The 16,546-nt window shown below is 42.0% G+C and overlaps 1 protein-coding gene across 1 annotated transcript; it reads left to right on the top strand.

Annotated features, from left to right (window-relative positions):
• The first annotated feature begins 1,824 nt into the window (after positions 1–1,824).
• On the top strand, positions 1,825–16,274 carry LOC115122249 (zinc finger protein 436-like). Its single transcript, XM_065002163.1, has 4 exons — positions 1,825–2,204; positions 8,239–8,756; positions 14,206–14,626; positions 15,446–16,274. The coding sequence occupies exons 1-4, from the start codon at positions 2,063–2,065 to the stop codon at positions 16,210–16,212; spliced, it is 1,848 nt and encodes a 615-aa protein (XP_064858235.1). The 5' UTR covers positions 1,825–2,062; the 3' UTR covers positions 16,213–16,274.
• The last annotated feature ends 272 nt before the right edge of the window (positions 16,275–16,546 follow it).

Below are 16,546 nucleotides of genomic sequence, written 5' to 3'. Positions count from 1 at the left end.
CCACACACTGACTAGACTCTACCCACACACTGACTAGACTCTACCTGGTACTCACTAGACTTACCCACACTGACTAGACTCTACCCACACACTGACTCTACCCACACACTGACTAGACTCTACCCACACACTCACTAGACTCTACCCACTGATTAGACTAGACTCTACCCACACACTCACTAGACTCTACCCACTGATTAGACTAGACTCTACCCACACACTCACACATACCACACTGACACTTCAAGACACACACTTTCACACACACGCTATTGTCTGTGTACATATTACCTCAAAACCTCGCTTCCCTGAACATTGACTCAGTTCTGGTTCTCCTTGTATATAAATCAAATCAAATCCAATCAAATTTTATTTGTCACATACACATGGTTAGCAGATGTTAATGCGAGTGTAGCGAAATGCTTGTGCTTCTAGTTCCGACAATGCAGTAATAACCAACAAGTAATCTAACTAACATTTCCAAAACTACTGTCTTATACACAGTGTAAGGGGATAAAGAATATGTACATAAGTATATGAATGAGTGATGGTACAGAGCAGCATAGGCAAGATACAGTAGATGTTATCGAGTACAGTATATACATATGAGATGAGTATGTAAACAAAGTGGCATAGTTAAAGTGGCTAGTGATACATGTATTACATAAGGATGCTGTCGATGATATGAGAGTACAGTATATACGTATGCATATGAGATGAATAATGTAGGGTAAGTAACATTATATAAGGTAGCATTGTTTAAAGTGGCTAGTGATATATTTACATCATTTCCCATCAATTCCCATTATTAAAGTGGCTGGAGTTGAGTCAGTGTCAGTTAGCAGCCACTCAATGTTAGTGGTGGCTGTTTAACAGTCTGATGGCCTTGAGATAGAAGCTGTTTTTCAGTCTCTGTCCCAGCTTTGATGCCTCATTATTTTTTTTTTTTTTTTTTTTCTGCACATTGACTCAGTTCTGGACTTTTAATATGGCCTCATTATTACCATGTGTAACTCACATTGACTTTCTGTTCACACTTTAACATGGCCTCATTTTATCTTGCCATTGACTCAGTTCTGAGAACTTGTTCTCAATATGGCCTACCTGGTTAAATGAACATTGAAATAAAAATAAAAAATTAAAACCTCTACCCCTGAACATTGACTCAGTTCTGGTACTCCTTTAATATGGCCTCATTATTACCTCGTACCCCTGAACATTGACTCAGTTCTGGTTCTCCTTTAATATGGCCTCATTATTACCTCGTACCCCTGAACATTGACTCAGTTCTGGTTCTCCTTTAATATGGCCTCATTATTACCTCGTACCCCTGAACATTGACTCAGTTCTGGTACTCCTTTAATATGGCCTCATTATTACCTCGTACCCCTGAACATTGACTCAGTTCTGGTTCTCCTTTAATATGGCCTCATTATTGTCATTTTATTGTTACTATTTCCTTTAGGGGGGGCTCTTCACTGAAAAGTCTACTGTTGTGTTCGTCTCATCTGACCAATAAAATGTGATTTGTACCAGTCAGGTCTGATTGAGCAAAGTATAGTGGTATGCTATGTGTAAATAAAACAACTAGATGACATGTGTTCTATCTACTAGATGACGTGTGTTCTCTTAACTTACTACTTACAGCTCTGTAAGAAGAGAACACATGTCATCTAGTTGTTTTGAAATTACTCGTGACATTACTTGCCAGATTAAACAATGTCGTGAATACTTTTCCTAAACTGCGTTACCCACTCCAGTCAGCAGATGGCGACGTGCGTCTTTCATGTGAAAATTCAGTCGTGACGTATAATCCAGTGGACGGGACCGGATAACAACAACACGGTTACGGATTCGACCAAATCGGTAGCTCCCAAGCAACATAAAACCGAAACATTGGAGCTCTTTGGACCGTTATGTGTGTTATAGACATCAGTGTTTTAAACACGCTGTCTGCGTATAAAGTTATTCCATTTCACACTGACGCTGTTAGTCAGCTAGCTGGTTAAAATAGCCGAGCACTAGGCTAGTCGATCATGCGAATGAGCTAACATCTCAGGACATGAACTCACTAAATTACTCCCACCCTGCTAAAGAAGAAGCTCGTGGCCTGAACGTTGTCGTGGCAGAGGAAGAGGAGGAAAAAGAAGCGTTCAGAATGAAAGAAGAGAAGAAGGCGATCACATTGAAAGAAGAAGAAGAAGGTATTGGAGTAAATGAGGCGATGTACGTTACAAGGAAAGAAGTGGAGAAAGAAGAAGATGCCGTTGTTCGAGTGAAGGAGGAGATTACTGTCACAGTGAAAGGAGAGGAAGGTTTCAGGGTGAAAGAGGAGGAGAAGTACATGACTGTCACAGTGAAAGGAGAGGAAGAAGGTTTCGGGGTGAAAGAGGAGGAGAAGTACATGACTGTCACAGTGAAAGGAGAGGAAGAAGGTTTCGGGGTGAAAGAGGAGGAGAAGTACATGACTGTCACAGTGAAAGGAGGAAGAGGTTTCGGGGTGAAGGTTTCAGGTGAAAGTGAAAGGGGCAAGGTTTCAGGGTGAAAGAGGATGTTTTGGTGAAGGAAGAAGAGGATGTCTTTGGAGTGAAAGAGGAGGAAGAAGCTATGAGAGTGAAAGATGAGGGGGATGATGATGAAGAGGAGGGGGAGACTGGAGATCTGATTAACACCAGTGAGTATCGCCTTAAAAACAGGGGCACAAACTCTGCAGTTGGTGAACTACTGTGTGGTTTTAAAGGGACATTATAGGCATTCTAACCACTAGGGTAGCCTAGTGGTTAGAGCGTAGGGACGGCAGGTTAGCCTAGTGGTTAGAGCGTAGGGACGGCAGGGTAGCCTAGTGGTTAGAGCGTAGGGACGGCAGGTAGCCTAGTGGTTAGAGCGTAGGGACTAGGTAGCCTAGTGGTTAGAGCGTAGGGACGGCAGTTTAGTGGTTAATCCCCAAGCCTGACAGAGTGTACAAGGTTCTGTTAGAGCGTAGGGACGGCAGGGTAGCTAGTGGTTGAGCGTAGGGAGGCAGTTAGCCCAGTGGTTAGAGCCGGCAGGGTAGCCTAGTGGTTGAAAATAAGAATTTGTTGCAAGTTTGAACTGACTTTCCTAGTTAAAATCAAACTTGCCTAGTTAAATCAAAGTAAAATAAATGTTTTAAAAAATAATACTGTTCTACACTTGAATATGTTGTTCAGTAGGAAGCAATACAGACTGGAGGAGCACCAACAAAAGGTTAAAGGTTAACATCAAACGCTTCCCTCCCGGCCTGGTATTGGACTATAGGAGTCTAATGTTACTCCTTAGACATTGGACTATAGGAGTCTAATGTTACTCCTTAGACATTGGACTATAGGAGTCTAATGTTACTCCTTAGACCAACGACCTAATGTAACATTGGACTATAGGAGTCTAATGTTACTCCTTAGACCAACGACCTAATGTAACATTGGACTATAGGAGTCTAATGTTACTCCTTAGACCAAGGACCTAATGTAGCATTGGACTATAGGAGTCTAATGTTACTCCTTCGACCAAGGACCTAATGTAACATTGGACTATAGGAGTCTAATGTTACTCCTTAGACCAAGGACCTAATGTAACATTGGACTATAGGAGTCTAATGTTACTCCTTGGACCAAGGACCTAATGTAACATTGGACTATAGGAGTCTAATGTTACTCCTTCGACCAAGGACCTAATGTAACATTGGACTATAGGAGTCTAATGTTACTCCTTAGACCAAGGACCTAATGTAACATTGGACTATAGGAGTCTAATGTTACTCCTTCGACCAAGGACCTAATGTAACATTGGACTATAGGAGTCTAATGTTACTCCTTAGACCAACGACCTAATGTAACATTGGACTATAGGAGTCTAATGTTACTCCTTAGACCAACGACCTAATGTAACATTGGACTATAGGAGTCTAATGTTACTCCTTAGACCAATGACCTAATGTAACAGTATCCTCGCCCATACCCGGGCGCCTCTGCACACATCAACAACAGTCACCCACGAAGCATCGTTACCCATCGCTCCACAAAATCCACGGCACCTTGCAGAGCAAAGGGGAACCACTACTTCAAGGTCTCAGAGCAAAAGGGAACCACTACTTCAAGGTCTCAGAGCAAAGGGGAACCACTACTTCAAGGTCTCAGAGCAAAGGGGAACCACTACTTCAAGGTCTCAGAGCAAAGGGGAACCACTACTTCAAGGTCTCAGAGCAAAGGGGAACCTCTACTTCAAGGTCTCAGAGCAAAGGGGAACCACTACTTCAAGGTCTCAGAGCAAAGGGGAACCACTACTTCAAGGTCTCAGAGCAAAGGGGAACCAATACTTCAAGGTCTCAGAGCAAAGGGGAACCACTACTTCAAGGTCTCAGAGCAAAGGGGAACCACTACTTCAAGGTCTCAGAGCAAAGGGGGAACCACTACTTCAAGGTCTCAGAGCAAAGGGGGAACCACTACTTCAAGGTCTCAGAGCAAAGGGGAACCACTACTTCAAGGTCTCAGAGCAAAGGGGACCACTACTTCAAGGTCTCAGAGCAAAGGGGAACCACTACTTCAAGGTCTCAGAGCAAAGGGGAACCACTACTTCAAGGTCTCAGAGCAAAGGGGAACCACTACTTCAAGGTCTCAGAGCAAAGGGGAACCACTACTTCAAGGTCTCAGAGCAAAGGGGAACCACTACTTCAAGGTCTCAGAGCAAAGGGGAACCACTACTTCAAGGTCTCAGAGCAAAGGGGAACCACTACTTCAAGGTCTCAGAGCAAAGGGGGAACCACTACTTCAAGGTCTCAGAGCAAAGGGGAACCACTACTTCAAGGTCTCAGAGCAAAGGGGAACCACTACTTCAAGGTCTCAGAGCAAAGGGGAACCACTACTTCAAGGTCTCAGAGCAAAGGGGGAACCACTACTTCAAGGTCTCAGAGCAAAGGGGAACCACTACTTCAAGGTCTCAGAGCAAAGTGACGTCACCGATTGAAACGCTATTTAGCGCGAACACCTCCGTTTCACATCCGTTACACTCACATGTTCTGTTTGAAGGGGGAATTGGCTTCAGAAGCCAAAAACAGCCAAATACTCCCATATTTATTTCAAATTCCAATTGTAAAAATCGATTCCAGTTGCTGTACGGTTCTGGAAACCTGAATCTCTCTTCTTTCGTATCACATCCCCAAAAAATAGTTTCACAAATTCAAAATTAGTGTACAGCAAGTGGAGGCTGGTGGTGGGAGGACGACTCATAGTAGTGGCTGGAATGGAGTCAATGGATTGGTATCAACCACATGGAAACCACGTCGTTGATGTGTGTTTGGTGGGAGAACGACTCATAGTAGTGGCTGGAATGGAGTCAATGGAGTCAATGGATTGGTTGGTATCAACCACATGGAAACCACGTCGTTGATGTGTGTTTGGTGGGAGAACGACTCATAGTAGTGGCTGGAATGGAGTCAATGGAGTCAATGGATTGGTTGGTATCAACCACATGGAAACCACGTCTTTGATGTGTGTTTGGTGGGAGAACGACTCATAGTAGTGGCTGGAATGGAGTCAATGGATTGGTTGGTATCAACCACATGGAAACCACGTCTTTGATGTGTGTTTGGTGCCATTCCATTTGACTCCATTCCAGCCATTACTATGAGCCGTCCTCCCACCACCAGCCTCCACTTGCTGTACACTTTTAACACAATTGCAGCCGACAGAAAGAGTCAAATGACTCTTATGTGTAATGGAATGGAACTGAGTCATGATCAAATGACTCGTATGTGTAATGGAATGGAACTGAGTCATGATCAAATGACTCTTATGTGTAATGGAACTGAGTCATGATCAAATTACTCTTATGTGTAATGGAATGGAACTGAGTCATGATCAAATAACTCTTATGTGTAATGGAATGGAACTGAGTCATGATCAAATAACTCTTATGTGTAATGGAATGTTAACAATGGATCAATTTTTTTTTTTTGCAGGTGTAGCGAAATTCTTGCATTTAGGATATATTTTTCTGTTATGTTCAGCTCATAGTGTCTCCTGCTACTGTCCTCTCTTAAACTAACTGTTATGTTCAGCTCATAGTGTCTCCTGCTACTGTCCTCTCTTAAACTAACTGTTATGTTCAGCTCATAGTGTCTCCTGCTACTGTCCTCCCTTCCACTGACTGTTATGTTCAGCTCATAGTGTCTCCTGTTACTGTCCTCCCTTCTACTGACATACTGTTATGTTCAGCTCATAGTGTCTCCTGTTACTGTCCTCCCTTCCACTGACTGTTATGTTCAGCTCATAGTGTCTCCTGCTACTGTCCTCCCTTCCACTGACTGTTATGTTCAGCTCATAGTGTCTCCTGCTACTGTCCTCCCTTCCACTGACTGTTATGTTCAGCTCATAGTGTCTCCTGTTACTGTCCTCTCTTCCACTGACTGTTATGTTCAGCTCATAGTGTCTCCTGCTTACTGTCCTCTCCTCCACTGACTGTTATGTTCAGCTCATAGTGTCTCCTGCTACTGTCCTCCCTTCCACTGACTGTTATGTTCAGCTCATAGTGTCTCCTGCTACTGTCCTCTCTTCCACTGACTGTTATGTTCAGCTCATAGTGTCTCCTGCTACTGTCCTCTCTTCCACTGACTGTTGTGTTCAGCTCATGTTTCCCCTTAAACCACTCAAGTGTTTCTTTAACAGTATGCTTAGGGTCATTGTCCTGCTGGAAGGTGAACCTCCGTCCCAGTCTCAAATCTCTGGAAGACTGAAACAGGTTTCCCCTCAAGAATTCCCTGTATTTAGCGCCATCCATAATTTCTTCAATTCTGAGCAGTTTCCCTGACGATGGAAAAACATCCCCATAGCATGATGATGCCACTACCATGCTTCAATTTTAGTCTCATCTGACCATAGTATTGTCTTCCATATGTTTGGGGAGTCTCCCACATGCCTTTTGGTGAACACCAAACGTGTTTGTTTATTTTTTTCTTGAAGCAATGGCTTTTTTTCTGGCCACTCTTCCATAAAGCCCAGCTCTGTGGACTGTACGACTTAAAGTGGTCTTATGGACAGATACTCCAATCTCCGCTGTGGAGCTCTTCACCTCCTTCAGGGTTATCTTTGGCCTCTTTGTTGCCTCTCTGATTAATGCCCTCCTTGTCTGGTCTGTGAGTTTTGGTGGGCAGCCATCTCTTGGCAGGTTGGTTGTGGTGCCATAATCTTTCCATTTTTTAATAATGGATGTAATGGTGCTCCGTGGGATGTTCAAAGTTTCTGATTTTTTTGTTATAACCCAACCCTGACCTGTACTTCTCCACAACTTTGTCCCTGACCTGTTTGGAGAGCTCCTTGGTCTCCATGGTGCCGCTTGCTTGGTGGTGTTGTAGACTGGGGCCTTTCAGAACATGTATATATACATATATATATACTGAGATCATGTGACACTTAGATTGCACACAGGTGGACTTTATTTAACTAATTATGTGAATAGGAATAATGCCAAAGAGGATGAATACTTTTGCAAGGCCCTGTATATGGTATACCTCCAGTCTAGTTGGGATTAAGGCCTTGTATATGGTATACCGCCAGTCTAGTTGGGATTAAGGCCTTGTATATGGTATACCGCCAGTCTAGTTGGGATTAAGGCCCTGTATATGGTATACCGCCAGTCTAGTTGGGATTAAGGCCTTGTATATGGTATACCGCCAGTCTAGTTGGGATTAAGTCCCTGTATATGGTATACCGCCAGTCTAGTTGGGATTAAGGCCTTGTATATGGTATACCGCCAGTCTAGTTGGGATTAAGGCCCTGTATATGGTATACCGCCAGTCTAGTTGGGATTAAGGCCCTGTATATGGTATATATATATAGCAAGGCCCTGTATATGGTATATATATATAGCAAGGCCCTGTATATGGTATATATATATATATAGCAAGGCCCTGTATATGGTATACCGCCAGTCTAGTTGGGATCAAGGCCCTGTATGTGGTATATATATATAGCAAGGCCCTGTATATGGTATATATATATAGCAAGGCCCTGTATATGGTATATATATATATATAGCAAGGCCCTGTATATGGTATATATATATATATATAGCAAGGCCCTGTATATGGTATATATATATAGCAAGGCCCTGTATATGGTATACCTCCAGTCTAGTTGGGATTAAACCTCATCGGAAGACAGTTTGATCAAGTAGAGGTTTTATTCACGTCTCTGTTTAACCAAATACTCTGTTTGTCTTCGGCAGAAGAGACACCAGACTCTCAGTCTGACGGCAGGAAGAGTCCTTTGGGGGAACCAGACCCAGAGACGCCCAAACCAGCAAGACCACACCACTGCTCCCAGTGTGGAAAGAGTTTTTCCCGGTTATGGGACCGGAAAATACACGAGAGAATACACTCTGGAGTGAAGCCTTACCACTGCTCAGACTGTGGAAAGAGATTTACCCAGCTAGGGCACCTGAAAGAACATAAGAGAACACACACTGGTGAGAAGCCCTACCAATGCTCTCTGTGTGGAAAGAGTTTTAACCAGTTAGGGGCCCTGAAAACGCATGAGAGAATACACACAGGAGAAAAGCCCTACCAATGCTCCCAATGTGAAAAGAGATTTACCCAGTTAGGTACCCTGAAAGAGCATGAATTAAAACACACAAAGACACAGGAGAAGACATACCACTGCTCTCATTGTGGGAAGACATTTTCCAGGTCAGAGGACCTGAAATCACATGAGAGAATAGCGAGGCTGTGTTCCGACTTATGTTTTTGACTGAGATGTTTTTTTGTCTTTGTTCATGCTAGATGCTGTTCATCATGTTTGCTGACTGATTTTTTTTTTAAAGAGACAGTTCCTGAAGACAAATGAATAATGTCAGTCATCAGTATTTTACAGTTCTTCCAGGGGGGGGCGGTAACTGTCAGTGTAGTTGACCTCTGATTCTTCGAGCTTCATGTCAGTCATTCCCACTTCGGTCCACGTGTGTGAAAGAAGGTTGAATTTTTACCACGGCCCTGATCTATTTTCCACTAATATGGTCTTATGATCAATCACATCAGATATTTTTATTTCAGAGCTGAGTGATCTAAGTGGTCAAAAGACCAATTGGTGGATTCTTTTAAATGTATTTTTTTAGAATTTAGAATTCTGAGTAAGATTCTGTTTATAAATAATGCCATCCATAAACTGTCTGTACCTTCTTTGTGCAGAGTCATAAAACCTCATTCAATGTTCATGTCATTTCCTGGGGGTTCCACAGGTAGCATATTTGACATGGTAATAACCTCATATTTATCATTGCTGGGAAGTATCTGAAATTCATTACACAGAGCATAATGAAAGGCATAAAAACGACACAATCATTCATTTGTTACATTCGATATCCGAAATACTCTCATCACTCTGTGTGTCCTTTGGTAAAAATATGATTTATCAGATTATCGGTTAATTAGCAGTCTGGTCCCTTGGGCTTGTCAGTAAGCATTTCACTGTAAGGTTTACACCTGTTGTATTCAGCATTTCACTGTAAGGTTTACACCTGTTGTATTCAGCATTTCACTGTAAGGTCTACTACACCTGTTGTATTCAGCATTTCACTGTAAGGTCTACTACACCTGTTGTATTCAGCATTTCACTGTAAGGTCTACTACACCTGTTGTATTCAGCATTTCACTGTAAGGTCTACTACACCTGTTGTATTCAGCATTTCACTGTGAGGTTTACACCTGTTGTATTCAGCATTTCACTGTAAGGTCTACTACACCTGTTGTATTCAGCATTTCACTGTGAGGTTTACACCTGTTGTATTCAGCATTTCACTGTGAGGTTTACACCTGTTGTATTCAGCATTTCACTGTAAGGTCTACTACACCTGTTGTATTCAGCATTTCACTGTGAGGTCTACTACACCTGTTGTATTCAGCATTTCACTGTAAGGTCTACTACACCTGTTGTATTCAGCATTTCACTGTGAGGTTTACTACACCTGTTGTATTCAGCATTTCACTGTGAGGTCTACTACACCTGTTGTATTCAGCATTTCACTGTAAGGTCTACTACACCTGTTGTATTCAGCATTTCACTGTGAGGTTTACTACACCTGTTGTATTCAGCATTTCACTGTAAGGTTTACACCTGTTGTATTTGGCATTTCACTGTAAGGTTTACACCTGTTGTATTCGGCGCATGTGACAAATAAGATTTGATTTGAGTACGTAGGGTACGTAGGGTACGTAGGGTTAGGGTACGTAGGGTTAGGGTACGTAGGGTACGTAGGGTTAGGTTAGGGTACGTAGGGTACGTAGGGTTAGGGTACGTAGGGTACGTAGGGTTAGGGTACGTAGGGTTAGGGTTCAGCAGGGTCACCATAGGGTTAGGGTACCTAGGGTTGGGTATTCAGGGTTAGGGTCACGTAGGGTTAGGGTACCTGTTGTAGTCAGGGTTAGGGTCACGTAGGGTTAGGGTACCTGTAGGGTTAGGGTTTCACGTAGGGTTAGGTATTCAGAGGGTTAGGGTACCTGTTGGGTTATTCAGCATTTCACTGTAAGGTTAGGCTACACCTGTTGTATTCAGCATTTCAATTTAAGGTCTACTACACCTGTTGTAGGGTCAGGGCATTTCAGGGTTAGGTCTACGTAGGGTTACGTGGGTTGTAGTCAGGGTTTCACTGGGTTAGGGTCTACTACAGGGTTGGGTTAGGCATTTCACTGTAGGGTTACACCTGTTGGGTTAGGCGCACGTGACAAATAAGATTTGATTTGGGTACGTAGGGTACGTAGGGTTAGGGTACGTAGGGTTAGGGTACGTAGGGTACGTAGGGTTAGTAATCCAGGACCTCTGCAACATCTCTTTTGTTTGTTGTTTAAGATTAACATTTAAAAATGTGTATTTTGTTTTGACTGCGACACAAGAATAATCTCTCACCTTAATAACACAGAACACGTGATCTCACGATCGCTCTGCCGAAGAGTCTTACTTCTGTAAAGGATAATCTCTCACCTTAATAACACAGAACACGTGATCTCACGATCGCTCTGCCGAAGAGTCTTACTTCTGTAAAGAATAAAAGGGGGACACGTCAAGGCTGAAAAGGGGACACGTCAAGGCTGAAAAGGGGACACGTCAAGACTGAAAGGGGGACACGTCAAGGCTGAAAAGGGGACACGTCAAGGCTGAAAAGGGGACAGACACGTCAAGGCTGAAAAGGGGACACGTCAAGGCTGAAAAGGGGACACGTCAAGGCTGAAAAGGGGACACGTCAAGGCTGAAAAGGGGACACGTCAAGGCTGAAAAGGGACAGACACGTCAAGGCTGAAAAGGGGACACGTCAAGGCTGAAAAGGGGACACGTCAAGGCTGAAAGGGGGACACGTCAAGGCTGAAAAGGGGACACGTCAAGGCTGAAAAGGGGACACGTCAAGGCTGAAAAGGGGACACGTCAAGGCTGAAAAGGGGACACGTCAAGGCTGAAAAGGGGACACCTCAAGGCTGAAAAGGGGACACGTCAAAGCTGAAAAGGGGACACGTCAAGGCTGAAAAGGGGACACGTCAAGGCTGAAAAGTTTGGAAAATGTTGTTTGGTTGATTTATGATTAGAGAGAAAGAAATATATTGAATTATTTAGAGATGCGTATGGAAAAGTGTATGGAAATGCTTTTGTGGTTATGGTGACACCTAATGGACACCTGTGGTTTACCTTCATAATAGCTGAAGAATTGAACTGAACCAGAATATAAACGCAACATGTAAAGTTGTAATATGTGAAGTGTAATACATGTAATAGACTAGTCAGTATAGAATACATGTAATAGACTATATGTATATGTAATATGTGAAGTGTTGGTCCCATGTTTCATGACCTGAAATAAAAGATCCCAGAAATGTTCCATACGGCACACAAAGTTTATTTCTCTCACATTTTGTGCACAAATTTGTTTACATCCCTGTTAGTGAGCAATTGATCCTTTGCCAAGATAATCCAATTGACCTGACAGGTGTGTCATATCAAGAAGCTGATTGAACTGGTGCAGCTTGTGCTGAGGGACAATACAGGGCCACTCTAAAAGGTGCAGTTTTGTCACACAACACAATGCCACAGATGTCTCAAGTTTTGAGGGAAAGCGCAATTGGCATGCGGACTTGCCGGAATGTCCACCAGAGCTGTTTTTACAGAAAATGTCATGTTCATTTCTCTACCATAAGCCGCCTCCAATGTTGTTTTAGAGAATTTGTCAGTACGTCCAACTGGCCAAGCAACCGCATGTGTAACCATGCCAACCCAGGACCTCCACATTCGGGATCGTCTGAGTCCAGCCACCTGGACAGCGGATGAAACTGAGGAGTACTTCTGTCTGTAATAAAGCCCTTTTGTGGGGAAAAACTCATTCTGATTGGCTAGGCCTGGTTTCCCGTGGGTGGGCCTATGCCCTCTCAGGGCCGAGGGCCACCCATGGCTGCGCCCCTGCCCATAGATCAGGCCCTAATACATGTATTTCAACTGAGTTCCTTATCTGAACTGTAACTAAGTTTAATAGTTGAAATTGTTGCATATTGCATTCATATTTTTTGTTCAGTATAGATAGACAGGGCATCATTGTATCTGTCTCATTATGGCGTCTGTGAGAGCATGGGCAGAGCCATTGAGGCCATCTTCATTTTGAATTAGTTGGTCATCCACTACTTCTATGACTTGGTAAACAAACTGAAAGGGTACATACTGCCCCCCTAGAGGGTTTGAACAGGTACACTGGCAGTAAGGAAGTATAATTCATTGGCTGATCCCTCTTGATGACCTGGATGGAATCATGTGGTCCTTCCTTAACCAATAGGAAGTCCCATCCAGTTGACTACTTCAAAATGGTGAAAGTCCTCAATGACAATGGCGCTGCCCATGCTAAAACAGACAATCTCTATGAGAATAGCCAATGCTAAAACAGACTAAGAGAATAGCCCATGCTAAAACAGACTATGAGAATAGCCCATGCTAAAACAGAGTTTTGGCCACTAGAGTCCTCTATCTATCTCTATGAGAATAGCATTGAGGGTTGTTGGTAAGATTGACGTCACTACACTAATTAGGACACAGTGAATTAGAGCAACAACAACCTCTGATCCCATCGATAGAAAAGTGTATGGAACTAAACCTGTATTTGGCGTTCCGTGAAGTGTCTTAGAATTTAGGAACCAAACCTGTATTTGGCGTTCCGTGAAGTGTCTTAGAATTTAGGAACTAAACCTGTATTTGGCGTTCCGTGAAGTGTCTTAGAATTTAGGAACCAAACCTATATTTGGCGTTCCGTGAAGTGTCTTAGAATTTAGGAACTAAACCTGTATTTGGCGTTCCGTGAAGTGTCTTAGAATTTAGGAACTAAACCTGTATTTGGCGTTCCGTGAAGTGTCTTAGAATTTAGGAAGCAAACCTGTATTTGGCGTTCCGTGAAGTGTCTTAGAATTTAGGAAGCAACCTTTAGCCAATATACGTTGAGTATAAACCCTTCAATGTTGTTCAGAATATGATTTGAATATTTTCTAAATGTAAAATGAAAGAAAAAAACAGCTGAATAGAATTTGCATTTTGTTGATTCTAACTTTCAAACCTCTTGAATTTGATTTGTAATTGCAAATGAATTTGATATGATATATACGATTTGGATTTTGCTAAATGTATTGGATTTGATATATATATATATATATATATATATATATATATATATATACCGTGAGAACTCTTGAATTTAAGTTAAGTTTCAATTGCTTAATTTGTGCAGTGGTCATCAAGCTAAAGGTGTATGAAAATGTGATGACTGATATTTTTATGAGTAAAAATAAAATAGCCTTAAAGTATCACTCGTAATCATTCAACACAGTTTCCTTTGTATGTCTTTCTATCAATTATTATTTAATTAATCAAATGAAAATAAAACATTTCATCAACTGCGTTACCAACTCCAGTTAGCAGATGACGATTTCCGCATTTAATGAGACGTTGCTAATGTGACGTATAATCTAGTGGACAGAACGCTTCTTCAACAACATGGCTACTGATTCAATCACCTCGGAACCTACATAAAACATATACATTAAAGCGCTTTAGACGTTTCAGTTCGTTTTAAACACATTTATGTCGTATCTAGTTACCCTTAATTTATATATTTATGTTTTTGTTAGCCATCTAGATGGGTGGTTAAATTACCAGTAGCCTAGAAGCTAATTAATGATAGCTAGCTAACGTTACCTCGCTAACATCCTCGACCATGAGCTCACCAAGCTACACCCCACCTGCTAAAGAAGAGGAGGTCTGCTGGACGGAGAAAGAAGCCCCCGTGAAAGAGGAGGAGGAAGAGGAGGCTGTCACAGTTAAACAAGAAGTAGAGGGTAAGGCTGTTACAGTTAAACAAGAAGTAGAGGGTGAAGCTGTTGGAGTGAAAGAAGAGGAAGAAGAGGAGGTGGATGTTACTGTGGAGGAAGAGAAACAAGATGCTTTGGGAGTGAAAGAGGAGGAATTGACTGTCACAGTGAAAGAAGAAGATATTTTCAGAGTGAAAGAGGAGGAGGATGCCGTCTTTGGAGTGAAGGAGGAGGGGGAGATTACTGTCACATGGGAGGAGGAGGAGGAAGAGATTGGAGATATAATTAACACCAGTGAGTACCGTCTCAAAACCAGAAGTAAAAACTATGCAGTTGTTAAACTATTGTGTGGTTTTACTGAAGTTCTATACTTGAATATGTTGTTCTGAACTGTAGAAATGGTTAAAGCTGTCAGATAGTCGATAGACACCATCAAACAGAGGGCCGTTAACAATGGGTCAATGCATCCTATGACATTGATCAAAATACTGTAGTCCTCATTATCTATTATTATAGAGCTCTGCTCAGCCTATAAACATGACATTATCTATTATTATAGAGCTCTGCTCAGCCTATAAACATGACATTATCTATTATTATAGAACTCTGTTCAGCCTGTAACCATGACATTATCTATTATTATAGAGCTCTGTTCAGCCTGTAACCATGACATTATCTATTATTATAGAACTCTGCTCAGCCTATAAACATGACATTATCTATTATTATAGAACTCTGTTCAGCCTGTAACCATGACATTATCTATTATTATAGAACTCTGCTCAGCCTATAAACATGACATGATCTATTATTATAGAGCTCTGCTCAGCCTATAAACATGACATGATCTATTATTATAGAACTCTGTTCAGCCTATAAACATGACATTATCTATTATTATAGAACTCTGTTCAGCCTATAAACATGACATTCCATGAAAGCAGATTAGATTTGAAGCTCTACATTATTATTATTATTATTGTAGCCACCAAGTTTTTCTTTAAATGAGGAATCTTTTCTGGTTTAAACCTCATAGGTAGACAGTTTTATCATGTGCTGGTTTCATTCTGGTCTCTGATTCATAGTTAATTAAATGCTATTTTTTGTCTTTAGCAGGAGAAAGACCAGACACTCACTCTGACAGCAGGAACAGTCCTTCAGGGGAACCAGACCCAGAGACGCCCAAACCAGCAAGACCACACCACTGCTCCCACTGTGGAAAGAGTTTTACTAAGTTACGGAATCTAAAAGAGCATGAGAGAACACACACAGGAGAAAAGCCTTTCCAATGTTCCCAGTGTGGAAAGAGTTTTACCGTGTTAACTAACCTGAAAAGGCATGAGAGAATACACACTGGAGAAAAGCCTTACCAATGTTCCCAATGTGAAAAGAGTTTTGCCGTGTTAGTTAACCTGAAAAGACATGAGAGAATACACACAGGAGAAAAGCCTTATCAATGTTCTCTGTGTGGCAAGAGTTTTACCCAGTTAAGGTCCCTGAAAAGGCATGAGAGAGTACACTCTGGAGAGAAGCCTTATCAATGTTCCCATTGTGGAAGGAGTTTTAGGTCGTCTGCAAACATGAAGGAGCATGAGAGGACACACACAGGAGAAAGGCCTTTCCAATGTTCCCATTGTGGAAAGAGTTTTACCCATCTAGTGAGCCTGAAAAGACATGAGAGAATGCACACAGGAGAAATGCCCTACCAATGCTCCCATTGTGGAAAGAGTTTTTCCCAATCAGCAAAACTGAAAAGACATAAGAGAATGCACACTGGAGAGAAGCCTTTCAAATGCTCCCATTGTGGAAAGAGTTTTACCCAATCAGGGGGCCTGAAAAAACATGAGATAAAGAAGAAGCTATGTTCTTTATGTTCTTGACTGAGAATGTGTTTTTGTTAATGACAACTTCAATAAAACCTAATAAAAATATATTTTTTAAATATTTGTTATAATTTCAATACTTTAATTGAATACAGAGTACCTCTGTTTTTAAGTATACGTTCTCTGTGGATGGAGTGGAGCATTAAATATAGAGTCCTGGACAGAGTCTTGTCCATCAGTCACTGTGGATGGAGTGGAGCATTAAATATAGAGTCCTGGACAGAGTCTTGTCCATCAGTCGCTGTGGATGGAGTGGAGCATTAAATATAGAGTCCTGGACAGAGTCTTGTCCATCAGTCGCTGTGGATGGAGTGGAGCATTAAATATAGAG

Source organism: Oncorhynchus nerka, linkage group LG15, assembly GCF_034236695.1.
Source record: "Oncorhynchus nerka isolate Pitt River linkage group LG15, Oner_Uvic_2.0, whole genome shotgun sequence".
Lineage (NCBI taxonomy): Eukaryota > Metazoa > Chordata > Actinopteri > Salmoniformes > Salmonidae > Oncorhynchus > Oncorhynchus nerka.
This window is presented reverse-complemented; position numbering and strand designations above follow the sequence as displayed.

Excerpts from the sequence above, each read along its gene's own strand:
- LOC115122249 (XM_065002163.1), top strand. The coding sequence starts at position 2,063 with ATGAACTCACTAAATTACTCCCACCCTGCTAAAGAAGAAGCTCGTGGC. Across the intron at positions 2,205-8,238 it reads ATTGAAAGAAGAAGAAGAAG|AAGAGACACCAGACTCTCAG; the intron begins GTATTGGAGTAA and ends TGTCTTCGGCAG. Across the intron at positions 8,757-14,205 it reads TGTGTTCCGACTTATGTTTT|CTAGCTAACGTTACCTCGCT; the intron begins TGACTGAGATGT and ends AATTAATGATAG.